The following is a 27328-nucleotide window of genomic DNA, read 5'->3' on the forward strand; positions in this document are numbered from 1 at the left end:
AATACATAAATTGAACTTCATCCACATTTAAAATTTTTGTGCTTCAAAGGACAACCATGAAGAAAGGGAAAAGACAGCCCACAGAACGGAAGAAAATTTTTGCAAGTCATATACGTGATAAAAGATGTATCTAGAACATATAGAGAACTATTAAAAATCAATAATAAAAAGACAAATAACACAATTTTAAATGAGCAAAAGATATGAATAGACATTTCTCCAGAGAAGATATACAGATGGCCAATAAACACATAAAAGGACGATAAACATCATTAGTCAATAGGGAAATGCGAGTCAAAACTATAATGAGATACCATTGCACACCTACTGGAATGGCTAGAATCAAGTGTTAAGAGGATGCGGAGAAATTGGAACCCTCATACACTACCGGTGGGACTGTAAAATAACAGTCATTTTGGAGGAAAATAGTCTGTCAGTGCTTCAAAAAGTTAAACACAGAGTCACCATGTGTCCCAGCAATTCTACTCCTAGGTTTACACCCAGAAGAATTGAAAACAGGTGTTCAAACTGTGCACAAATGTTCATAGCACCATTATTCAGAATAACCAAAAGATGGAAACAACCCAAATGTCCATCACCTGATGCATGAATAAACAAAAGGTGATATTTCCATACATTAGAATAGTAGTCATAAAAAGGAATCATGTACTGGTACTTGTTACAAAATTTGGATGAACCTTGAAAAAAAAGTCACAATACACCACATATTACATAATTCCATTTGTCTGAAATGTCCAGAATAGGTAAATCCATAGGGATAGAAAGAATCTCTAGGTGGTTACCTAGTCTGGAGGTGGGGAGGGGCAGGGAGGAATGGAGGTACACTGGGTAGGATTTGGTGGGGAGAGGTTGGGGGAAATAGGGAATGATTGCTAATGGGAAAGGGGGTTTCTTTTTAAAATGATAAACATTTTAAAAAATGGATTGTGATGATAGTTGTGCAAGTCTGAACATACTAAAAGCTAATTTATCCTAAAATTTAATTTGTACATTTTAAGTGGTAAATTTTATGGTATATGAACTGTATTTCAATAAAGTTGTTATATATATTTTTAAAAGCACACTCCTTGAAAAATCTGATGGTCAGCATTAAAAAAGAGAACGTTTTCTGGTCCCTTCTTACACCTGCAAGTTACAGGTACTGATGAGACTCCTAGATCAGTAGCTCTCAAACTTGAGCATGTGTCTGGATCACCTGGAGTGCTTATTAAAATATAAATGCTGGCCCCGCCCCCAGAGTTTCTGATTCACTAGGTCTGGGGTGGGGCCCAAGAATGTGCATTTCTAACACACTTTGAGAACCACTATTTTATCACATTAGGATTACATTTAACTTCTTTAGAAAGCCAAATTTTTGTAACTTCCTGAGTAAAACAGTTCAGTATCTCACCCAGGTTTTGGTTGAATTCAAACTTGCTCATTTAAAAATACCTTTATCCATTCATTGTCATTGGTTTTCTGAAGGTGCCAAAAAGGAAGGCGCTGCTGGATTCTTTAAAGGAATTGGAAAAGGGCTTGTGGGTGCCGTGGCTCGCCCAACTGGTGGAATCATAGATATGGCCAGTAGTACTTTCCAAGGCATTCAGAGGTAATTGATTACATACTGTGTGCAAGGTATGTGTCTGTGTGCTAATTTTTACAAGGAATACATAAATAGATTAGATTATTTGAGTGCTTCTAAGGATCTTAAAGTCTAATTGAAAGCTGTGGTAGCTTTAAACATAGAGTGCCACCAGAAAGGAGTAAGAAAAGACATTTTTTGTGAACATGGTGAAACCCCGTCTCTACTAAAAATACACAAATTAGCCGAGCGTGGTGGTGGGCGCCTGTAATCCTAGCTGCTCGGGAGGCTGAGGCATGAGAATCGCTTGAACCCAGGAGGCGGAGGTTGCAGTGAGCTGAGCTGAGATCGTGCCACTGCACTCCAGCCTGGGCGACAGAGTAAGACTTTGTCTCAAAAAAAAAAGAAAAGAAAAGACATATTTTGTGGCTGCATTTCCCCTTTATTCAACAAATGTTTATTACCTACCATGTGCCAAGCACTGTGCTAGACACCAAGGATACAAAGAGTAGATGAGCTAGGCCCTGCTTTTATTATTTTGATATTTCTTTTTATTTTAGAGAAGGTTGGGGGACTTGGAGTCAGACAGACTTGGTTTTAATACTTTTGCGTTATTTGGGAAAAGTTATTTAAAATTAATGATTGTTTTTTGTGAAATATTTATATATTTATCAACACACATTATTTTGAAAGACTCTCACATAATTTCTTACACTTACTCTGATGCCTTATTCAGGGCAGCAGAATCAACTGAGGAAGTATCTAGTCTCCGTCCCCCTCGCCTGATCCACGAAGATGGCATCATTCGTCCGTATGACAGACAGGAATCTGAGGGCTCGGACTTACTTGAGGTAAATTCTGTTCTTCATGGTCACGAGTGAAGTGGAATTTTAATGATTTCTAGGCCCAGGATTTCATGGGTGGTTCTTAAAGTTCCTGATTCACGAACTTCTTTAAGTATTATACAGTTTGTAGGTAGAATTTGATTATTTGTTTTTCATTTTAGCATGTGTTAAATGGAAAATACAGATGATTTTTTTTTCTACTTAGGAGCAAAGCTTTTGTCGTGCGCAGAAAAGATAATGTTAAGTCATAGGCTATGTCACTATTTCTGTGATAGCTCATTTAGTTAACATTGTTAATTTTGGTTTCCTGCTTTGTAGCTAATTATTGGAGCTTCATTGCTTCCATTTCTGCCAACCAAATTAATTTACTTGCACTGCTTTGTAAATCTAGATTTATTCCAGTAAATAGAACTAGATGAGAGAATAAAAGATTATATATAATTAAGATCTTGTTAAACCTTGAAGAAAATTTAAGAGCTTTTTGACTTTTATTTTAGTTTTAACTTGATTATATTTCGATAATATATACATATATAAATTGCTATTCTCCCATGACAGGCTTTCCCCCAAAAGAAATTTATTAATATTTTTCTACCTTGACTTTAAAATAAAATGCCTCTTAATTGTTCTTCCTTTGGTTTTTATTGTATATGATTACATTTTATCTATCTTTCTGCATGCTTCTAACTTTATTTTCTTTGTTTTTCTGCCTGCACAGCAAGAACTGGAAGTACAGGAATAAATGTTTCCTAAACTACTACTTGATTTCATCCTTAAAAATCAAAACAAACTGTGGTATTAATTGACTGTGTCTGAATTCCATTGTCAATTTTAATGAAATTTTCTTTAAAACTCTCACCTCCATCTGAACTTTTCATAGTAGTGGCTTGACTACAGATAAAAACTTGTGATATCCCTGGTAATACTGTACTGAAATAAGAGATTAGTATAAAATATTAAAGGATGCAGAGAATCAACTCTCTTCTCCATTTAATAGATGAAAGACTATATTGAGCTCAGAAACAGATATTGTTATTATCATTTCAAAAATTTTATCTTATGGTGTTCATGTGCATTTCAGGTAAAATTGAAAAACAGGACAATTATTATGTCCAATTTAGTGAATATGTCTATGTTTGTGAGTCGTGATGATGGAATTACGTAGCTTTCTGTTTCACAAATGACTCTAAATTTACTTAAGTTACAGGGCTATTAACTGGAACATCTGCTTTAATAATTGAATTGTCAGTTGCTCTGGGCCTGCCCTTAGACCTCAAATAATAGTTGGCACGTTAATTTTGAGGATGTTTCCTCATCCCTCTTTTTCCTGTTTAACCCCTTGGTACTGTTGCTAAATAAATGATAGTCATTTTCTAATTATGTTATATACATTTTCAGCGTTTAGCATTTCTGCTTTTCAAATATTGAATCTCCTTGTTGGTGATACTTGTTTCATAATTATTAGTTTTAATTAATGTAGATAGAAGTTGAATATGTAATTATGCAGATTGCTATATGGCACTTGAATACATAGATTTCTTTATTTTCAAAAACCAACTTTTTGCTTTTAAATCCTTAGAGAGGTTTTATTATCTTAATGAGAGAAAAAATAATTATAAATCATTATTTTTGAAATTAGTACCCTCTTAGTTCTCAACATAAGTTATGTTTCAATTTCTTTTTTTGTAACAAATGATGGAAATGTTTAATTTAACAGTGTCTTATCTAGCAACTTTCATGTTTCACCTCAGAAACAAAGCCAAAGTATAAACTTAGATTTAGTGTGTTGTGTATTTGAAGAGAATGAAACTATTAACATATAATTGTTCAGTTGGATTATGTATTTTAAGGATTGCAGTTATCAAAATAATAAATTGAATGTTTTATGTTTAAAATAAGCACTTTAAAGAAGAAAGACTGACATCCAAAAACCAGCCTGTGCTAGATATACAAAGGAAATTACTTCTGTCCTTAAGGGACCAAGTATAACAAAACATGTAAATGTTGCTGACAAACCTTTCTTTTGCCTAATTTAGCGATGGCAAAAATGTCACCACATGCAGTTTTCTAGGAGAGTCAAGCACAAATAACTAATTCAAGGTGCTGACTTAAATCATCTCCAATAGTTACCCTTCCTGAGATTCTAAAAGTAACAATTTTTAATTTTACTGGTTGTATTGCTATTTTAATGAGACTTACTTTTGAGAACTCCTGTAACTTAAGATTTTTTCTTAATTGTTTTGTTTAGCTCTTTATTAATTTTTTCCTTGTGATATCTTTTTATAACTCTGTAAAAAAGCACAAAACTTCAAGAAACTTTTAATTATTTTGTCTAAATATATAATCTTGTCTGATTTCTTAGTTTTAATTAAGATATCAGACAACTTTTAAAACTTTAATGCATTATTATAATTACTGGAAGAAATAGCATGATTATACACTAATGAGAGGACTTGGTAGTTTTTGCCATGGATGTCAAGTGTGGGCATGGATAATTGAGATATTTAGGCTATTTCATTCTTTGCCCATCTTGCTGTGATCAGTCAGTTGGGTAAAAATATTTATTGATTATTTAGACTGTACTGGATACAAAAGAAGCCTTCTGTCCTTAAGGGACCAAGTATAACAAAACATGGAAATATTAAAGAACATTAGAGTATAAAATTATATCCTTTTAGCCCTTTGTAATATGGCCAAATTCTAAATAATTTATTTGGAGATCTTTTGATCCTTTTTCTCCTAAGTAGTACTCTGTATTCTTCAATACGTAGCTTTGGGAGTTACTAAATCATATGTTTTCATGAGATGTACTATTCTACTTATCCTCTAATCTTCATATATATTTATACACACACCCATATATACACACATACATATATACACACACACATATATACACACATACATATATATACACATACACACATATACACACATATATACACACATACACATATACACATATATACATATACATATATATACACATATACACAATACATGTACACATACACATACATGTATACATACATACACATATATACACATATACACACATATTTACACATATATATACATACCATACATATATACACATATACACATATATACACACATACATGTACATATATACACATACCATACATATATACACATATATATAGATACATTATATGTATGTATGTATAGTCATTTAATACTCATTTTGGTTCACATACTTATGATCATACAACATTTAAAACCACATTTCTTGCTTTTTAGTTTTAGTTGTGTTTTTCCATGGTCTTAGAAATGCTTCATTAACATTTTTAATTCTTGTATTACCATCTATTGAGATAACATTATTAACTCCTCTTAATACATGACATTAAATTTGTTTATTATTTTACTAACAGTAATAATGCTGTAATAAACATCACTATACATTTTGGTTTTTTATATCTTGTTTGCTTTTTCATATTTCCATAGAATTTACTTGAAAAAATTGAACTACTGGGTAAAGGGCTTTTGCAAAGTATTGTTAAATTCCTCAAGTTGCATTTTTGGGAAGGGGACGTGAATATTTTATCAACTAATTTGGTCTCCTGCTGTCATTAGTGACTGAATGCCTTAATCTGAATCTCAGAGTGTAGTGGGTTTTTAGTAGTGCTGAGAACAAGTTTTCTAAAGTGTATTGTGGTGATAAATTATATTTTAAAAGCTCTCAATGGCTTGAAGCACAGTAGCCTAATAAGTAACAAAAATGCCTACAAGATAGAAAATGGGTAGTATTTCTTGTACTTGCATTTCACATCTAAATATTTTAACATATTTAAATTTCAAGCTGATGATAAATGCATTACATTATTAAATTCATTTCCCATTTTCTCTTTGAAAAAATTAAGGCATAAATGTTAAAAGATTTTAGCTAATTCGCACAAGTGAATTGTGAAACAAGTAAGTATTGCTGTGAAATCTGCAGTCCTCTCTGAGACTCATTCTGAAGATGAGATCCCAGTTCTTTGTGGATTCCTCTTCCTTATTCATGGCTTTTTGCAATTGTCAAGGAATGACTAGGTACCAAGCAACTTTAAAAAAATGTATATTTAAGCATTGAAATAATATCAAGTGTGATTTCTCTGTGGTTATATTGATTATATTATCCTTTTAATAATATTGGCATTATATTCTTGGTCATAAAATGTTAAGGTCTTATTTATTCAGTATATTTATGTTCTGTATTTTCATATATATTATCTATTTTCAACCATGCATTATATATAATGTCAGTAATAGTATTTCATTAGCATTCATTATTAAAAAAACTTTTGTTTTTAATATTTGACTAATTCAAGTCACAATACTGTTGAGATAGCTGAAAAGGAAAATAAATGTGTTTTAATGTGCTACTACTTATACTTGAATTACTTTATGCTCATATTTGTTTTTAGAAATAAATTGTGCCAGCTATTTTGAAATCTTAGAAATTGTTCATATTAATATTGTCATATTTTCTTTTCTATAAGAAATATAATTTGATAGATAAATATACTTCTCCATGCATGTTTAACCTATGAGATCAAATGTTTGAAGCATTAAACATTACTTATCTTGGAATTTTATTATGTGTATAATATCTATTAATAACTGTCTGTAAACCAGTGGTTCTTAATCTTTGAGAGAGATCACAGACCCCCCCATGATTAAAAAAAAAAAAAAAAGAACTGACAAAAAATATGAACTGTGCTCTGAAAAAAGTTTTAGAACCACATTTTCAAAATTTTCTATTTTATGTTAGGTAGTTCAGAGACCCACCCCAACATCCTACCAATGACACCTATTTCAAAGCCCCTGTAATGTTAATGTAGTCATTTTATATTAGCATATGTTTCTTAATTAAAATGTGTGATAATTCCTGGTAGATATTTTAATATTTCTAAGTTACTACAGAACAAAATATATTTTGCCAGAAGACCACTTGGTAAGCATTTAATACATGTTTTTCTTTTAAGGCTGCAGTGGAGGTTAACTTACAAACATGCTGTGAATATTTTTCTAGCTTCATGTACCAATATGTAGAATTGTGCTTTTATTTTTAATAAATGTTTTCCTAACACTATTATTATAATTAGATAATATACAGTATTGTAAATACTACTGAAATGCATATACTTCCCAAATCTAGAGCCTGGTTTCCTTTTCAGAATCATATCAAAAAGTTGGAAGGAGAGACTTACCGATACCACTGTGCTATTCCTGGAAGCAAGAAGACAATCCTTATGGTTACAAATAGGTACTGACTTGAAGAGACATTTTTCCAAATACTACTTAGTTGCATAGGTCACAAGAATTTTGAAGGCTAAAATGGCAGAAGATTTGGAGAATTGTACTGGAAATTCTCCAAAGTGAATGGCAAAATGTTCATTTTCATAGAATCGCAACAATACAGATCTAAATACGTCCTTTGAGATTTTCTGTTCCAACCTCCTCATCTTAAAGATGCTGAAACTGAGACTCAGTGTGGCTTAGGGACTTACCCAAGTTACACAACTACTGAGAGAATCTAGAATAGGCTTTATACCTGTAATAGTGATACCCTTATTCTTGAATTACAAGTCCAATTATGGAGGATTAATTCATGAATCACTTTTCTTACTAAGTTTTATTTTGAGTGATTAGCATACCACTTTTAAAGGATGACATTACTTCTATATGTTTATCTCAGCTTTTCCTAAGCATTTGGTTGTGGTAGATAATTTTTCTAATTACAAGAACTTAGACTGAACTACGAAGCTTATTTTCCTGGGATTTATCCTAGATAGTAAACTTATCCCAAAATGACAATTATAGTTTAATAATTTTCAGAACTTTCTTAGTGATGAGCTTTATAAGAGTAAGGCAGAGTTCTTACAGTAGGCAAAATGTGCATTAGATTCCTCATGACTGCATTTAAATTTATTTGAATGGGAAGAAAGGAAAGCTGAATGACAGGATAAGAGGTTAACCAGTCATGTAAGAATCCTCATGTAAGAGAGGATTCTCCAGTCATGTGATTTGCTCATTAGTTGAGAGGTAAAAATATTCACAAAACAATCTAAAAAGCAGATTTTATGACTTTGACAAGTAATCACTTATTTTTTATGTCCATAATTTTATGTCATCTTCAATAGATTAAGCCAAAACAATGTTTATTTGTCTTAGATATTGTATTTAGCTGTTGCAATGTGTTAATTCATTTTAAAATTATATCGCTTTTATATAATTCAGTACTAGGCAATGAGAATCAATTTGGGGGTTTTTTGGTAATACGTATTACTTTAGTACTTACTTGATTTAAGCCATTCTATGGGTGTATTACTGTATACATTATATATTTGATTTTTCTTCACGTACATTGAAAAATCATCATCATTTAAAATTTAGTTACTGATGGAGTTGTTTAGGAGGTAATTAGTAAAATATACCTGACCACTAAATACTATGAGTTGGTTTCCTTGCTAACCTTACTTAGTACTCTTTTCTTTTCTCTTTTCTCTTCTTTTCTTTCTTCTCCTCTCCTCTCTCCTCTCCTCTCCTCTCCTTGTGTTTTCTTTTTCCTTTTCTTCCCCCCCCCCTTTTTTTTTTTGAGACAGGGTCTCAATCTGTCACCCAGGCTGGAGTCCAGTGGTGCGATCTCAGCTCACTGCAACCTCCACCTCCTGGGTTCAAGTGATTCTTGTGCCTCAGCCTCTCCAGTAGCTGGGATTACAGGCATGCACCACTATGCCCGGCTAATTTTTGTATTTTTATTAGAGACAGTGTTTTGTTATGTTGGCCAGGCTAGTCTTGAACTCCTGGCCTCAAGTGATCCGCCCACCTTGGCATCCCAAAGTGCCAGGATTACAGGCATGAGCCACAGCACCTGGCCTTAGTAGACTCTTTCTAACAAGAATTTATTTGATTGAGGTAGTTATCATTATGGTAATCAGTTAGACCTTTAATGATGATATTAAAATAGTAGCATTTCTTCCAAATTTAGTATTCTTAAAAATAACATTTTCTTTTTTAAAGATATGGCCAGGCTGGACTCAAACTCCTGACTCAGGTGATCCTCCAGCCTCAGCCTGCTGAGTAGCCTGGACTATAGACATACATGCACCACCACATCCAAAATAATTTTTTTTTTTTTTTTTTTTTTTGAGACGGAGTCTCACTCTGTCGCCCGGGCTGGAGTGCAGTGGCCGGATCTCAGCTCACTACAAGCTCCGCCTCCCGGGTTTACGCCATTCTCCTGCCTCAGCCTCCCGAGTAGCTGGGACTACAGGCGCCCGCCACCTCGCCCGGCTAGTTTTTTGTATTTTTTAGTAGAGACGGGGTTTCACAGTGTTAGCCAGGATGGTCTCGATCTCCCGACCTCGTGATCCGCCCGTCTCGGCCTCCCAAAGTGCTGGGATTACAGGCTTGAGCCACCGCGCCCGGCCCCAAAATAATTTTTATTGCTAAAGTTATGGCTGTTCATTGTAGATAACATAGATCAGGAGTCAACAAACTTTCTTTAAAGGGACAGATAGTAAAATTTAGGTTTTAAGGGCCATACTATATTTCTCAACCTTTTATTTTTGCCCTTATAGTAAGAAAACAGCTATGAACAATATGTACAAGAATGCCATAGCTGTGTTCCAGTAAAATTTTATATATTAAAACAGGTCTTGGGCTGGATTTGGCTTGAAGAGCACAGTTTGGTCACCCCAGTATTGACAATAAGGAGATGAAAATAGGCTGGGTGTGGTGGCTCAAGCCTGTAATCCCAGCACTTTGAGAGGCTGAGACGGGCAGATCACCTGAGGTCGGGAGTTTGAGACCAGCCTGGTCAACCTGGTGAAACCTCATCTGTACTGAAAAATGCAAAAAATTAGCTGGACTTGGTGGCGCATGCCTGTAATCCCAGCTCTCTGGGAGGCTGACGCAGGAGAATCACTTAAACCTGGGAGGCGAAGGTTGTAGTGAACCGAGGTTGCACCACTGCACTCCAGCCTGGGCACCAGAGCAAGACTCTGTCTCAAAAAAAAGAAAAAGAAAAAGAAAATGAAAATAACTAACCATACATACATTCTGGTTTGCCTAGGACACAGTAGGTTTGCTTGCACGTTTTGTCCCTATGAAATTATCAATAGCTATTCCTTTCATTCTTAAAAACATCCTGGTTTGAATAACAGATTATATGATAACCTCTAAAAATATCCTTTACAAGCAATCTCAGCACCCAGAGATAACCACATTAGCTGGCACATTTTATGAAAACTATGTACAAAAAAATGCATTATTACATTTTAGTCTTGTTAGTTTTTCATTTTCAGTATACTGTGATCATCTTTCCAAAGCATTAAATATTCTTTGACAATGTGATTTTTAATGACTGCATAATTTTGTATTTGTGGATATACTATAATTTATTCAAATACTCTTTTGTTATTGGACATTTTTTCCCTAATATCTTATTGTTATATATTTGTAACCAAATATTTTTTCTATTATTTTATTAGAATAAAATTTTAAAAGTGGGATTGCTAATTTAAAAGTTGTGAAGAGTTTTGAGGTCCTTTCTATATATCGCCAAGTCATTTTTCAGAAAGGTTGTATTGGTTTTTTACATACCACCCAACAATATATGAAGTGTTCTTTCTCCTGTGTTTTGCTGAGACTAGGTTTTATCATTTAAACTTACTTTTTGCTAGCTTGATGGGTAGAAAATAATTTTTTGTTTTAATTAGCATTTCTTTGATTACTGTTGAGCATGAACCTTTTAATATATCATCATCTATTTATATTTGCTAATTTGTGAATTACTTGTTCATATTCTTTGCTCATTTTTCATTGGTATGTTAGTCTTTTTCTTACTGAATTTAAAGAACATTTTGCAAATTAATGATATTAGCCCTTTTTGTCAAATGTATTATTGACATGTTAATGATTACTAATTGAGTTTCTCAGTATATAGCTTTTTTTAATTTTGAAATTCACCCAAAACTTAGTCCCTTAATGTTTTTTTTTCTAATGAGTTTTTAAAAACAAAACACAAGTTCTCATGTCCTAAATTTCTTAGACTATAGCTTCGCTCGTTGTTCCTAACTCTGCTTTGTTTATTTTAGTAATCTTTATTGAGAAATTGATTATTGAGCAGATTAAAAAAAAAAGCATCAACATATGACAAATACAGGGACACAGAGATAAAGTTACATCTCTGTCCCTTCCCTGTTTTAATGGGTGGGGGGCTACAAATTATCGGTGACATCACAGTATGATAGGTGCTAAGAAAAGCGATAGACAGAGTCTCTGAGGACATACGGAAAACTGTTGGTACAGTAAGATGCGGACCACAGTATCATAGGAAAAGTGTCAGGGAGGCTTGTATAGATGAGGGAGTGCTTGAGCTGAGTCTTGAGTATGTAGCTCTTGCATAGGTAAACTAGAGGCAAGCGGAGGCATACAACAGTATGGCACTTTGACCAGTAAGATCAGTGTGGAATGGCTGGATGGTAGGATGTTAGTGTTGGGAGATGAGTCATAGGTAGCAGCTCATAAGATTTTAAGGGTTTAGGTTGTATCATTAATGTGATGGAGAATCACTGGTTTTTGCTTAAGGTCTAGTTTGCTATTTTGTTTTTTTGAAACAGGTTCTCATTTTCATTGCCCAGTCTGGAGTGCAGTGGCTCGATCGTGGTTCACTGCATTCTTGACTTCTCTGGGATCCGGTGATTCTCCCACCTCAGCCTCTCACATACTTGGTACCACAGGCATGCACCAGCTAATTTTTTTGTAGAGATGGAGTCTCACTATATTGCCCAGGCTGGTCTTGAACTCTAGGCTCAAGCAGTCCTCCTGCCTTGGTCTCTCAAAGTGCTGGTATTACAGGCATGAGCCATCACACCTGGCTATCTGTTGTTTTTTTGTTTGATATCACTTGTAGCTTCTCACACAGAATAGTACACACATGAGTAATCTCTCTTTTTTGCTATCCCACAGAAGGTTTGTAAGCAAGTAATATGATGAGGCTTGTAGTTTTAAAAGATCCTTGGTGGTTTGGATGTTATACTGGAAGAGAATCAGTCCGGAGGCAAGGAGACCAGTTAGAGACTGTATAAGTTTTCTGTTGCTGCACAACGAATTACCACAGAATCCACTTCAAAGCTCATTTGCTATTGTTGGCAGAATTCTAAGATCCCTGTTTCTTTGACCTCTGTCAGCCAGCAGGCTGCTCTTAGCTCCTAGAAGCTACCCTTATTCCAACCCAGCAAGGATGCTTTGAATCTCTGACTTCTTGGTCTCTTACCCAGATTTAGAGTCCATGAACTTAGGTCAGGCCCACCTACATAAACAATTTTGGCTTAAAGTCACCTGTGCCTTATAACAAAACCTAATCTTGGAAATGAAATCCATTATATTCAAAATCCAGGGAACTGTACAGAGATATATACCAGGGTTGGGGAATCTTGGGGACTGTCTTAGAATTCTGTCCACCACAAAGACCGTGGCAGCTATCATAGTAGGAAGTGGGGAGGGCCTAAAGAATGAGGATTTGACTTACGAGACAAGGCTTGGTGACTGAGTGGAGGTAGAGGAGAAGGGAATACATGATAGGGAGGGAGATTAGATAGATAGATAGATAGATAGATAGATAGATAGATAGATAGATAGATAGATAGATAGTTGGAGTCTGGATAAAAATCTGGAGTTGAGATCTTTCTGAGAGACCATTCTGAGAGAGTGTGTAAGTGGAAGACCAAGATTTGAACCCAGGCAAACATGGTGCAAGAGGGAGAAAATGAAGGAGTCATTCTAGGTGGTAGGAGAACAGTGGTATTATTGGGATGGTAAAGAGAAGAGTTTAAAGATATTTGGAATAATGAATTGTGTTTGGCATGAGGATTTGTAACAGCCATCCTTAGCTCTATCAGCGGATTATCAACTGGGGCCAGGAGTGTAGGTGGTGGAGACTGTTTGCAAATGTATGGTGGTGTTGGAGATTGCCACAGTGATTGCAGGACACTACTGCCACTTACTAGGCTGGGGCTAGGGATGTTCAACTTTGTCCAGTGCACAAGGCTATGCCATGCAAGTCCACAATTTCATAGCACCTCTGCTGAGAAATATAATGCCAGGGATCTATTTTGGTTCTCCACCCTCCATTGGTCACCATGTTCATTCATGTTTACCTTCTAAACATCTCGTATCTAGCCCTTTCTTCTCACTTCTCAGAGCCACTGCTACACTTGAGGCTTTCATTGTCTCCTGATTGAACTATTGCCGTTAACTTCTTACCTTGATTGTCTATTGCCACTCTGTTTGCCACCTCCCTTCTGTTTACCACCAGAACCATGAATCTAAAATAATAAACATTATCATGTCATTTCCTCTTCATTAAAAGTGAAACAACATTATCATGTCATTTCCTATTTCATTAAAAGTGAAAAATGTTATAAAAGGAAAAAAAAATAGCCCTTCAAGGTCTGGTGCTAAGCTCATTTTCTCGCCACTTCACCTTGGTATCTATCTGGTATTCCAGCTGCAGACCTCCACATTCCTCAAATAAGTCTTTCGTTTTTTATACTCCTTTATGTGTCAGTGTGTTTCCTCCTTTTGTCTGGACTGTCATTTCCCTTACCCACGTAGAGAACTCCTTCCTTTCAAGAGTCAACTCCTATGTCACCTACTTTACCAATACGATCTGTTCCTCTCTCTCTCTTGCTCCAAAAGACTAATCTGCACACTCTGTTACAGCCCTTGTCTAATTGTGCTGTAGCATTTATTTACGTGTTTGTTTCTCCTCTAGCCAGTGAGCACCTCTCAACAGAATTATCTTCCTTGTTTCTCTGGCACCCTAAATATGTATTGAATTAATAGTCCTTCTCTTCTTTTGTAATTTTGCTTTCTGTAATAGAAGCTTAATTTTAGGTATAGTTGTATGAGTAATCAAAATGAATCACACACTGAGAAATCAATGTGGATGCCCTTTAAGGGTTCTGTTATTTTTTTTAATTGCCATTGAATAAAATAAGATACTCTATGATAAAGTATATTAGCATTAAAGTGTTCAAATCTGATCTTTATTAGTAGGCCTCAAGTGAATCTTTGCTGACATTTAAGGTTTATGACATTTCCTTCACGTTCATTCTTGACTGGAAGGCATAAATGGCTGACAGTAAAGAGCAATTAATAATTTTCCAAGTAAAACATTTTCAGGAGCTTCTGCCTTTATTGCTCCCCCGATGAGAACACAGCCTGTTTCTTATGTGTTGCAAAGATGATTTCCCTATCAGCTTTTTTGGTCAGTTAACCAAAAAAGAAAACAAAAAAGAAAAAGAAAAAAAAAGTTTCACTTTTCTGAATTCTGCAAGACTGACAGAAGGGGAATTTTTGAAAGTCTACTTTGTTACTTGGTAGGTGTCGTATTTGCTCTTTATTTGACAGTTATCTCGACTTAAAAACAATGAAGCAGGTTTTTTTTTAGTGCCAGTTTGTATTGTTTTCTAAGCAAGTGCTCCCTCTGCCATCCAACAGGGTGAAATATTGGCGAGAATAAACTGTCTTCATCATTATTGTTTTCTTTTTCAAAATAGGCGAGTGTTGTGTATAAAGGAAGTTGAAATCCTGGGCCTTATGTCTGTAGACTGGCAATGTCCATTTGAAGATTTTGTATTTCCTCCTAGTGTCAGTGAAAATGTGCTAAAAATTTCAGTTAAGGTAAGAAAACATGTCACACCTTTAGAGCTAAGAATTCATTGCTTTCAGACTGTTTTGCAGTTAACTACAAAAAATGTTTGAAGGATTAGTGTCATTATTACTACTATATGCTGAGACGTAAAGAAAGATGTAATCAATTTATTTGTATAACTGTACTTTATTTTCTGGCAGTCTTGATTGCATAGAGTGAAATATCAGTCTGCCCACCCAAATAATTAAGATTCTGATATGCTGATATTTTCTTTTTTGTAGAATTAAGCATTAGTAAATAGGAGAGTTTTTTTTTTTTAACTTCATATGGACACCCATATTGCTATAATCTTAGATATTTCTGGAAAGATTCCCTCTTTTTAGGTTTTTAGAAGATTATTAAGTGATTTGATAAAAATAAATGTATCCAAAATTCCTATGTTTTGTAATATTTGGCATTTATGGAATGCTAATACAATTTAAGTGTTTAATAATACTTTTATGTCTTTTCTCCCATCATTTTGTAAGGAAGCACTTTTATTTTAATTACATAGTAATTTGTAAAAGTGATACTCCATCTTTTGCGTAGTTCTTAGACTCAAGTACTTAACTTTCTTTGAAATATGTTTGTTACATTATATATATTATAAATTTATTTTCATGCCTTTACAAAACTATAAATTGTTATTCTAAATATGGTAATTTCTTTAGTGTATTTGTTTTCCCTAAACAATGTTATTTCTATTAGTGAAACTATCTGCAAAACGTTTACCGTGAAATTTAGTAGCCAGAAGAACATTTACTGTGAAATTTAATAGCTATAGATGTGAGTACTGGTACCCTTTAATTTATGTTTACTTATCTTTTCATGGAAATTTATAAATAAAAGGAAATACCATGTTACCCTGCCATTTTATATTTCAGCATTACTGCATTGTAGAGTGCCAAAATTTAAGGAATGTCTTGGTGTATGAAGTACAGTTTTCAAACTAGGAAAGACTATGTCACTGTGCATATATTTTACAGTTTCCTCAGTTATCACTTTTTCTTTCACATCAATGGTGAGAATTGACTCAATGTATTTTACATTATACAGAAATTTTATGTATCAGCCAAAGAAATGAGGGAAGGGTTTTTTTGATTTCTCAGATGTGATGAGTTACCAAGTGGTGTTTCTGTAGGCTATTTATCATAGCCTGCAGAAAGCCATTATTTTATACAGATAGATGTATGCTCATCCAATTTTATAAATTCTAACAACTCACATATGGAAATACTGTCCTTGTTCCAAGATGATGTATTTCATGTCTTACTTGAATATGTGTATTTGGTTAGTCTACTTGTTTTAAAATAGAGTTGACGTTTAAGTATACAATTAAAAGTTAGGATTTTTTTCTTCCTCAGAATAATTTCTTTTCTATCATTGTTTCTTTTGAAACAGGAACAGGGTCTGTTCCACAAAAAAGACAGTGCCAATCAAGGCTGTGTTCGAAACGTTTACCTGAAGGACACCACCACAGCAGAGGTAAACAATTTAAAGAGCACGCCTCCATTTTTTTTTTTAGCTGAAATACCTTTTTAAAAGCCTCTTATAGGCTGGGCGCGGTGGCTCAAGCCTGTAATCCCAGCACTTTGGGAGGCCGAGACGGCCGGATCACGAGGTCAGGAGATCAAGACCATCCTGGCTAACATGGTGAAACCCCGTCTCTACTAAAAAAATACAAAAAACTAGCCGGGCGAGGTGGTGGGCGCCTGTAGTCCCAGCTACTCGGGAGGCTGAGGCAGGAGAATGGCGTGAACCCGGGAGGCGGAGCTTGCAGTGAGCTGAGATCCAGCCACTGCACTCCAGCCCGGGCAACAGAGTGAGACTCCGTCTCAAAAGAAAAAAAAAAAAAAAGCCTCTTATAATGAATGCCATTATTTCTCCCAAAGCTCTCCCAATTATAACCGTGGATGGATATATAAACTTAAAATAATATACTGTGGACTCAGTCGGGTACAAGGGTCTTATTTTTATTTGACATATCTGGACTCTATCCTTGGTCCTTAGCTATTGGTCCTGTTTGGAGAGCTTCAGCCCTTGCTTTCATACCTTTCCCTTCAATTAAATGAGCCTATACCTGTCTTTACAAATCATAATAAGTATTTTACTTTACAGAGAGCATGTAATGCCATTGAGGATGCACAATCAACGAGACAGCAGCAAAAATTGATGAAGCAGTCATCAGTGAGACTTCTCAGACCCCAAGTGCCATCTTAATCACAGATCCCAGGGGCTACAACAGGGGGAAAAAACAATCACTGGTCTTGTCTATAAATCACTCTGCTTTATCTTGCTAAAGACAGTTTTTCAAGCAATCCTTTAATTTTTCTAGAATAACTAGTATTGGGTTTTCTAGTTTTTTCACCTTTTGGTTTTTACTCTAATTTTGTAACCATGTATATGTTAGCAGTCCAATTCTATGCCGCCACCCAAATGGGTCAGACCCTTGAAGAAACATCACTTCAAACTCAGAATGAAATTTTCATTAATATTAAAATTGTGAAGCAAAGGTCAGTAGGCTTATATTTAATTAAAGCCTTACTGAAGAATAAGAAAGGAGCTTAGGATGACCAGTGGTCTTTGAAAAGTTTTTTTATTTTGTTTTTTTTTGAGACCGAGTCTTGCTTTGTCACTCAGGCTGGAGTGCAGTGGTGCGATCTTGGCTCACTGCAGTCTCTGCCTCCTGTGTTCAAGCAGTTCTCCTGCCTCAGCCTCCTGAGTAGCTAGGATTACAGGTGCATGCCACCACACCCGGGTAATTTTTTTTGTATTTTTAGTAGAGATGGGTTTCATCATGTTGGTCAGTCTGGTGTCGAACTCCTGACCTTGTGATCCGCCTGCCTCGGCCTCCCAAAGTGCTAGGATTACAGGCATGAGCCACCACAGCTGGCGAAAAGGCTTTAAGCCATGGACAAATGTTGGACCCTGACTTTGTTTAAGGGCGATTTGTTCAATAATTGAACTGAGTTAACATTTTTTTGTAAGCCAGGTAATTGAATGAAGAAAAGCCACTAAAGGGAGAAATGACATGTTTTCTACTTTCTTTTCATGAAAACACTGTTTTTCCCTCGAATAAAGCATATTTTACTTTGGTGCTTACTTTTCCTCCTTGCACTCTAATAAAAAAATGTGGACAATCAAACCTTAAAATATCTACACTCTGCCCTCCGTAATGTAGCATTTATAAAAATTTGGAAGCTATTTACATGCTCTTTCAAGATGAGCTTATATGACACAATTATTTGCTGATACATGAAAATATTGCACCTTAAGTTTCTCAAGACTCTGAAATATGTAAAATTCAGTATTTTTATATTCCCAGAAATTGTTTCTTACAGGTTGAAAGACTTAAGGGAATCACAAATTAACATTTACTCCTAATGCACACCTAGAATGTACTTTAAATACTTATTAAGAAGAATGAAAATTCTTTGGTTTTTTATATATAAATAAGGCCTATATAATGACACTGCATTCCTTGAGGGAGCAGGCCCTGTGAGAATCACTTCAGTACAGTATTTTTTTTGTCCTTTCTCCATCCTTGATCAGAGATAAACTATTAAAACTTTAAAAAACACTCAAAAATATTTAAGGTTTTTGGTTGAACCTTTAGACTTGCTAATAATGTTTAACATAACAACATTTATTTCAAATCACTGAATTCACGAAGATGTGGACGCACTTGGTTTGCTCTGTTTTTGTTTATGTATGGTAGTGGTTCTGTCATCATCATTCATGTTTTTTAAGGCCTGGTCATAAAACTTTAAATTTTACTGGTGTTACTTAATGTATATTCTAAAAAGAGAATGTAGTAACTAATGCCCTAAATGTTTGATCTCTGTTTGTCATTACTTTTTCAAAATTTTTTTTTTCTGTAAAGTACAATATGTAAAACTTCTTGCTTAAATTGAATTTCTGTATTAGTGGTTAATTGCAGTTTATTAAAGGGATCATTATCAGCAATTTCATAGCAGGTGTTCTAGTATTTTGTGTTTTTAAAACAATTAGGAATTTGAGATATCTGATTGTATTTTTCATATGAATCACAGCTGTTGACAATGTCCTATGTATTTAAGAAATTATATTATACTGATACTATTTGTAACATTTTTATTTGATTTAATCTCCAGGGACAGAAATAATTCATTGGTAAAATATAATAATGTGTTTTTTTTTTTAAATGTTTTGAGAGTCAATTACTTGCATATGAGAGAAATAAAACATTTGGCACATTGTTTACAGGTGTGAAAACTTTGTGGGTTTGTGTTATTCAAGTAACATTTGCTTTATTTTTTTCTTTCCCTTTTCCTTTTCCAATCCAATAATAGTGAGAAGTTATATTAATAGTTATGGAGGACTTTACCAGATACTAGTCAGATAAGCTTTTTCTCAGGGGTACTGAGCCCCTTTATCACACTGGAGATCTGTGGCACAGACCTCCAATACCGGGGGATTACAGAGAATGCTGTTGACCTAGGGGCCCAGCTGCACTTTGGAATCCATTGCGGTATTTGCACTGAGTCCATGCCTTCTGTAGTTTCTCTCAGCGATTAGCTGAGTATGGCAATTATATTAAGACATACTTAGTCTAGAAATTCTAGGAGACACAGAACCCCTCTGACAGCCAACTCTGGCTTGGAGACTTCAGTGGCCTTGCAGACCTTCTGAGACTGCATAGCAGTCTGGGATGGTCTACCATACTGCTCTCTTTCTCTTCTCCCTCTTGCACATGGGGCTCAGACTACACGTTTGGAAGGCTCACCCAGTGCTGGATTATCCAGTAGGAAGAATAAGTTCATGCTGAGGGCTGTAGCAAAGCAGGGGCATTAAAAAAAGAGAAAAAACAAAAACAAGCAAACAAAAAAAATGTACCCAAGCTTTCTAAGAAAAATTCCATACAGGGTGGACTTCCTTCCATCTGTTTTCTGATTTAGTATTGTTTTCATTTTGAATTATGCAGGAAGGAGGACACTACCATCTTTTTGGTGCTTTGGGTTTCTAAGTATGTTGATCTGGTGCTGCCTGGATATCTATTTTTAACAAAGTTCCTTGTGTGTTTCTAATGTATAGCCAGGACTAAAAATTAATGCTCTGGACTTAAAATGATCAAATTCTTAAAGGGCTCTACAGATCTCAATGCCAGTTAATATTAAGTTGCAATTATTGCCAGAGCTAGAAGAATCATCTTTTTATTGGGGAGAAAAACCAAAGATTCTTAGAGGATAGAAGATTGCTCATAATGGGGTCATTTGTCTTCTGGGGACAAGCCCTTGTGGTTGAGAATCACTGCCAGAATGACCATGAGTACTGATGAAAGTGGGTTCTGTGCCATGTGTGTCAGCTCTAAGAAGAAGCCTAATGTGAATGATGAGTTAATGGGTGCAGCACACCAACATGGCACATGTATACATATGTAACAAACCTGTGCGTTATGCACATGTACCCTAGAACTTACAGTATAATAATATAATAATAAAAAGAAGACAGGATATGGAGATGTAATCTCTCAGGAGGTTTTATTTTTTTAAAAAAATCAGACTCACTGGAGGAGAGGGAGTACGTTTCTCTTGGTAATTGTGCCACTAGTGGGAAAATTGAGGCTTACTCTTGAATTCATGCTTGAAAGTATCTTCAGTTATAAGTACGTATCATTCAGTCAACTGTGGGTCTCTTTGAGGTGAAAAAGTCTTCAGAAAGACTTCTGTTTTGTTTTTACAAACCACAGACACATAGTTCCTTATTCAAAATTCAAAAATTCAAAAAGCCCTAAAAACCAAAAGATTTTGCAAAAGTTTGAAACAAAGACATTTGGCAGCAAAATCTGAACTGAACTGACATGAGGCTATTCATGGTCTTTTATTCTATTTGGTGTAAATAATTTGGCTGGAGCAAAAGTACTTTATTTGGTTATGGGGCACTGCTGCAGATTTCTCTGGAGGCATACAAGCTGTATGTGCTATATGAACCATATTGTCTTTCTTTTTTCTTTTCTTTTTTTTTTTTCTTAGAGACGACGTCTCTGTCGCCCAGGCTGGAGTGGCGCAATCTCGGCATGCTGCAACCTCTGCCTCCCAGGTTCAAGCGATTCTCCTGCCTCAGCCTCCTGCGTAGCAGGGAGTATAGGCACACACCACCACGCCTGGCTCATTTTTGTATTTTTAGTAGAGACAGGGTTTCACCACGTTGGCCAGGCTAGTTTTGAATTCCTGACCTCGTGGTCTGCCCACCTCGGCCTCCCAAAGTGCTGGAATGACAGGCGTGAGCCACCACACCCAGCCCATATTGCCTTCTTAAATGTGAAGTCCTGTATTCTGAAACACATCTAGCCCAAGGGTTTTAGGTAAGATATTGTGGAGCTATATACCTTCAAAATTCTCAGTTTATTAAATTAGCTTCTCAAATTTTAGAAAAAATCATAGACTATAGGAGAAACTCTAAGAAACAACAGAATTGTCTTCCCTCTCAGACCATACCAATGTTTCATTTTACAGTTAGTGCTGGCAAATTGTTTTGACAAAAGTTTCAGAGTAATTGGTGTCAACATATATGTTGCCACATGATTGTGTATCACAAGGATGACACTTGAGAACAAGTATGAAACATAAGCACATCAAAATGATTTTTATCCCTTTTGTACATTATATATCTGCTGGATGAAAGGATTTTAAAAACTGACTTCTAGTGGGGAAAAAATTACAATAGTAGTGAAATATATATAGCAACATGGTCCTCAATCCACTAAGATTATAACAACACTACAAAGAAGATTCAATTCTTTAGCATTCTTTTAAACTTGAAGAAAGATCAAGCAACTTCCCCAGAGATTAACTACAGTACCTCAAGTGGTTTAGATACCTTGATAAATGATTTTCACCAAGAGTAGATTTCAGTTCTTGATATTTGGATTTTGTTTGTTTTTATAGAAAACATTTACCTTATGATACCAGTTTTTCTCTTCACCCACTTTTCTCTTTTGCCATCATTTTAAGTCTTCCTTCTCTATGCATCATTTTATCTTTTCTTCTTATGGCACCTCTTTAAATATTAAGTTATCTTTGTTAAGTGGATATTATACTATTGCTTGGCAAACTACAACCCACAGGCCAACTCATCTGTTCTTAACAGTTTTATTGGAACAACCACACCCATTTATTTGCATTGGTTATGGCTGGTTTTGCACTACAGTGGCAGAGTTGGGTAATTGTGACAAAGACAATATGGCCAGCAAAGCCTAAACAATTTACTATCAGACCCTTTACAGAAAAGTTCATTGATCCCTATGTTATATCATATAATTGATCTTACAGTGGGACAAACAGATATCAAATGACTTACCGAAGGCCCTGTGGTGAGATAGGAACTGAAATTAGGATCCAACATCACCAACTTCCCTATCTCTACTTCTTCCTAAAAACAATAACGTTGATGTTGAATGAATGTAGCTACTGTTGGCCTCTTGGATTTCTTCTAGAACCTTATACCCTTAACCCCAAATTTTATCTGTTTTCTCCCTATCTATGTTTTACACCTAACTGTGATATGGCATTTCCCACAGTAACACCCAAATCTAAGGCAGCCCGTAGTTAAACATTTTTTTTCCTGGAGAATTCTTACATATGGTATAATATTACTGTGACAGTTGACTAGCATATGTAGCTTTTGAGGTGTACAAATAAGGAAATAAAAACTTTGGATATGAGACATAAAACTTGTGTCTATTCTACAGCACAATCAGAACTAAAAATCAAATGCATGGGGTTCTACCATAAACCATTATAGAGTTCTACTGATATCAGGAGTAGAAAAGCCATGCCCAAGATACACACTTTGTCATAACTGGCTAGGGACTTGCCAAAGTAGAAATGATATTTTTGAGCATGGCACATGACATTATAGAGTAGTAATGTAACAAATGAGCAGGTGTTCAAAGATTGCAATTTGAATGGAAGCTATAAAATTTTAGCTTCACCAGAGGATGCTGCTGCAAATTAGTTAAGCAAGCACTTATTGATGGTTTAAATTAAGCAGCCACTCTGGAACAGGGCACATTTCCTTTCCCTGTGGAGTACTGTTAGAGAGGCTTAACCTACTTTGACACTTCTGATCAAATCTTCCCACTTCATTCCATTCACAGTGATTCATGCTCTCAAAAATAGTAAAAACGGAAAAAAAAAAAATAGGGCATGAACTAGAAGATTAACAGCATTCTTAACTTTTTCAATAAAGATTTCTTGGACTATGCAGTCAGTTGAATAATCTATCACTGTGTTACAGAAGTAGGTAGTAGGTTTTTTTTTTCTTTACACCAAGATAAGGGAATCATACTCCTGAAGAATTCTGGAATAGTTGTAAGGTCTATAGGACATTTGAATATATCTGGAATTATTGACAGCAGGAAACAACTGCTTTCTTGTGCAAAAGATTCCCATGGTTGAAACTGAGAGACCTGGAAAGCACCCCTTTTGAGTTGGCCTCAAATGAACAGAATAGAAATCTTGCATGACTGTTATTACAATCCAGATGGTAAATGGATACCATTGAAAACACTGTTTAGTAAAGGCCATAAAGACTGAGTACCCATGACTTAGACTGGTGAATAAGAATATATTTCCCACACTACCTAAAATTAATGCTCAATTGCCATTGAATTATAGTGCAACTCTTTCAGAAGCACTAATGATGCTTATTTTGCTTGGAATGGATTAACTTTAATCATTTTTTTGGCAAAAATAATTCACTTGGGGGCCTTGGTTTTAGTTGTACTTATTCATAGAAAAGTTAATGGTTGGGAGATCCTTATATTCAGCATAGATCTATTCTTGTAGCTTCCATCCATTGAGCCCAAATCCTTAGGGCTATCGGAATAAGAATGGCTCTTTCTGTATATGGAAGCCCAGCTATGGGAGCACTTACCTAGCAGAATTGATGGCTGGCCTCATGTCCTATCATTTATCCAGCAAGCATGTAAGTTTTATTTTCAAGTTCTCCTCTTATTCTTTCTAAACCATCCCTAATGAGACAAAACTTCAAGTCATCCCACAATCCTGGTGGTACTCCTTAAACAAACAAGTTCAACCATGTTCCTCTTAGGATATAGTGCACTGATCTGCAGGAATATACCAGGAATCAACTAAGGCAGATTAGTGCTTTGACAATTCCATATTTTCTACTGCTTTTCTAACAGTAGTAACTATCCCAGCCTATTAAAGCAATTACTTATGTAAGGTAACATTTCCCCATTATCGTAATTTATTAATCTTGTAACTTTTACTTATTTAAGAATATTGTTGAGTTATTCTTTTCACCACTTTTGCTAACAGTAAGGGTACATTTATATGGTACTGTAGATTTAAAAATCCCTTTACCTCTCTTGGCCTCAGTTTCTTCATTTGAAAATAAGACCTTTGGACCAGACCTGCCTTTTTCACAAAAGGAGTTGAAGACTGGCCTCATGTCCTAAGGATCCCTTTAGATTTTACAAATATTGATAAAATGGCCAGTTGTAGAATTGTTATTTTGAAAAGGTGAGATGTATTGCTTGCAGGAGTTTTTTCCTCTTTCTCACAATATTCCTAAATATATTAAATGTGTATTCTTAATCATTAGTGAGTTTCTTTTTTAAAACCACAGAACCTTTAACAACACTACCATCAACACAATCCGAAGAGAAAGTGTGGGAGATTGTTGCTAGTCCTTACATGGAGAAAAGTCTGGATATGGAGACTATAGATAACTGAGTCCCAAAAGAGAGTCCCTGAAAGAACTGTGGGCAAGAATGGCTGAGTTGGGAGCCAGGTCATTGCTGTGAAAATGGGATCCTGCTCTTCCTTCTCAGATGCACACCCTCAGCAGCACCTTTTAGTTCTCTAAGGACCAGTGCTGTGTGAGGTGGTCGTGGATCACACTATGCGTGATCTGGGCTCTTCATAAGGCATCATCCACTCAGAAGACTTCTCTGCTGGTCAGCCCTGTCATCTGAAATGTGTTGGAATCACTGCTTTGGATAATGGAATGCAAATGTTAACTATCTGGATTAAATAGTTAATTTGCATGGATTAAATTACAAAATCAGAGAAAGGTCATTTTAACTAACATACTAAAGAGCTTTACAGTTTGTAAATCCATACTTAATCTTTTTACATCTTAATAGCAACCCCATATGGCAGGTCATGATATTTCCATTTTGTAGATGAAGAAACATGTTTGTAGAAGTGATTTATCCAAGTTCATATAGGTAGGAAGTGTAGTCTCAGGAACTGGTTGAAATCAAGTTCCTTTTCTATCGCACTATGCCACCACTTTGTAAGTACACCAGCCTGCAGAAATGGACCACTATCAAGCTCAAGGAAGCAAGATAGATAAAATTATAACTAATATGGATGCAGCTCTGAATGATTTTGATTCTAGTTACACATGCATGCAGATGTATTCCTTATTCTTTTGATCCCCTTCTTGCTTGAGGAAATGAAAAGACATTCTGTAGTTCCTTGTGGCTTGGACTTCTCAGAGTTACCATCCTTCTTTCATAGGAATGCTTCATATTCCCTGGGCTTTTATATCATCTGGTCTTTTCTCGTATTAAGGTTAGTACATATATTTTCACAGACTAAATACAGGTTCCTCATGTGCCACTAAACCAGTGATCTGGCTAAAGCTTTGAATCCCAGTTGAGATGAACTTAGGCTCACCTTTGTCTTTTAGACTGTTACCAATCAAAGGTAGGTTTACACCATGTTATATCCATTAGCATATTTCAGATGCAAGTAACCGAAAACTCTCATGTAATTCGCTTAACCAATAAAGGGATTTATTATCTAACATATTGAAAAGTGACATAACAAGACATAGATGACTTCCTGTTTTATGAATTCATCAGCACAACACTACCATCCAAGAAGGCAGCATCTTTCCATCTTTCTGGTTTGCCGTCCTCGGCTTGGTGGCTACCTCATGGTCTCTGAATGGCCATGACAGTTTCAGACAACACATTTTGAAAACAATGCACTTGCAGAAGAAAAGCTTAACTCTGCCGCTTTTTTTTTGTTTCCTTGAAGAGCCAGGAAACATTTCCCAGAAGTCTCCAATGGACCTCCCTTCAAATTTCATTGTTCAGAATTGGAAACACATCTTCCACATCTAAGGCAAATGGTATTGCCAGGAATGACAGAGAAATTAAGATTTACCCCTGAATTACATGAGACAGGAGTGGAAATCCAAACAAAAATCAGGTAGCTTCCAGTAATAAAATAAGGCAGAATAGCTACTAGGTGAACAACCAATAAACATGGCCCACCACAATTAGCTTCAGCCATTTTCAGAAATTCACATTCATGTTCTTGCGTCTACTAGGGAACATTGGACTGTTTCCTCTGATTTACTATCAGCTTGGTCATAATCAGTAATAGAGATGTGGGATTTCCAGTCAAGATGGCATTATCCTTTGGGTCCTTCACTGTGGTTCAAACATAAAGTAATGGTAGATGAACATAAAGTTTAAAAATAAAAAAGACTCATTAGTGCCCCTAAACAGGAAAACCATTTGTATGGAACAGAAATAGGAGAAAAACGATTAATGACAATATGGAAGACTAAATATCTAAAAGCGTTCCTCCTACAAAGCACCTAGAAATACTAGATAAAATATAATATTCTCTGAAATAAATAGCTGAGCTCAAAGAATATAAGAAAATTCCCTCTAGGGCAAAGTGTAAAGGGAAGTTAAAACTAGATCAATGAACATATGAGGGGATATTACTGCAGCCCAGAATGATGAAGGTTTGCCAATTTTATTAAACACTTTTATTAATCTCAAGGCTTGGGATTTAATATCCAGGAGATTAGGTCTTCGACCCTTGTAAGTTGAAAAGTAGGAACCTAGAAACCCACATAAAATCTATACCCTACTTTAAGATAAAATGATAGACAAGAAAAAATATTCCCACTGGCATAGGGAAATTACAAAGAAAGTTGTTTTGACCTGGGTTCTGAATGAAAATAAAGTTCCCCCCTGAGAATGTGTAATCATTGCCTCTAACACATGGGTTTGCAAATTGAATCAATTCCTATGTGGTCCTGGAGCATCCAAGCAAATGAACTAACATTAAAAGAATCTGGAGACAGCCTGGGAATCTGACAAAAGCAAAATCAAACATCTTAGCGGGGATAATCCCTCATCCCAGGTTGTACTTG

General features: G+C 35.4%; 1 protein-coding gene across 4 annotated transcripts in view; it reads left to right on the forward strand.

Annotated features, from left to right (window-relative positions):
* VPS13C (vacuolar protein sorting 13 homolog C) overlaps positions 1–19390 on the forward strand; it is a 190067-nt gene extending 170677 nt beyond the window's left edge. For 2 of the 4 annotated variants that reach the window (XM_010374226.2, XM_030930048.1), the window contains 6 exons: positions 1486–1609; positions 2319–2433; positions 7611–7699; positions 15003–15126; positions 16538–16621; positions 17255–19390. In XM_010374226.2, coding sequence (XP_010372528.1) covers positions 1486–1609; positions 2319–2433; positions 7611–7699; positions 15003–15126; positions 16538–16621; positions 17255–17356 — 638 coding nt within the window. In that variant the 3' untranslated portion in view covers positions 17357–19390. Of the gene's footprint in view, positions 1–1485; positions 1610–2318; positions 2434–3145; positions 7700–15002; positions 15127–16537; positions 16622–17254 lie in introns of all 4 variants that reach the window. The other 2 variants (XR_749202.2, XR_749201.2) reach the window with 2 other exon arrangements.
* The last annotated feature ends 7938 nt before the right edge of the window (positions 19391–27328 follow it).

Source organism: Rhinopithecus roxellana, chromosome 5 (genome assembly GCF_007565055.1).
Source record: "Rhinopithecus roxellana isolate Shanxi Qingling chromosome 5, ASM756505v1, whole genome shotgun sequence".
Taxonomy (NCBI): Eukaryota; Metazoa; Chordata; class Mammalia; order Primates; family Cercopithecidae; genus Rhinopithecus; species Rhinopithecus roxellana.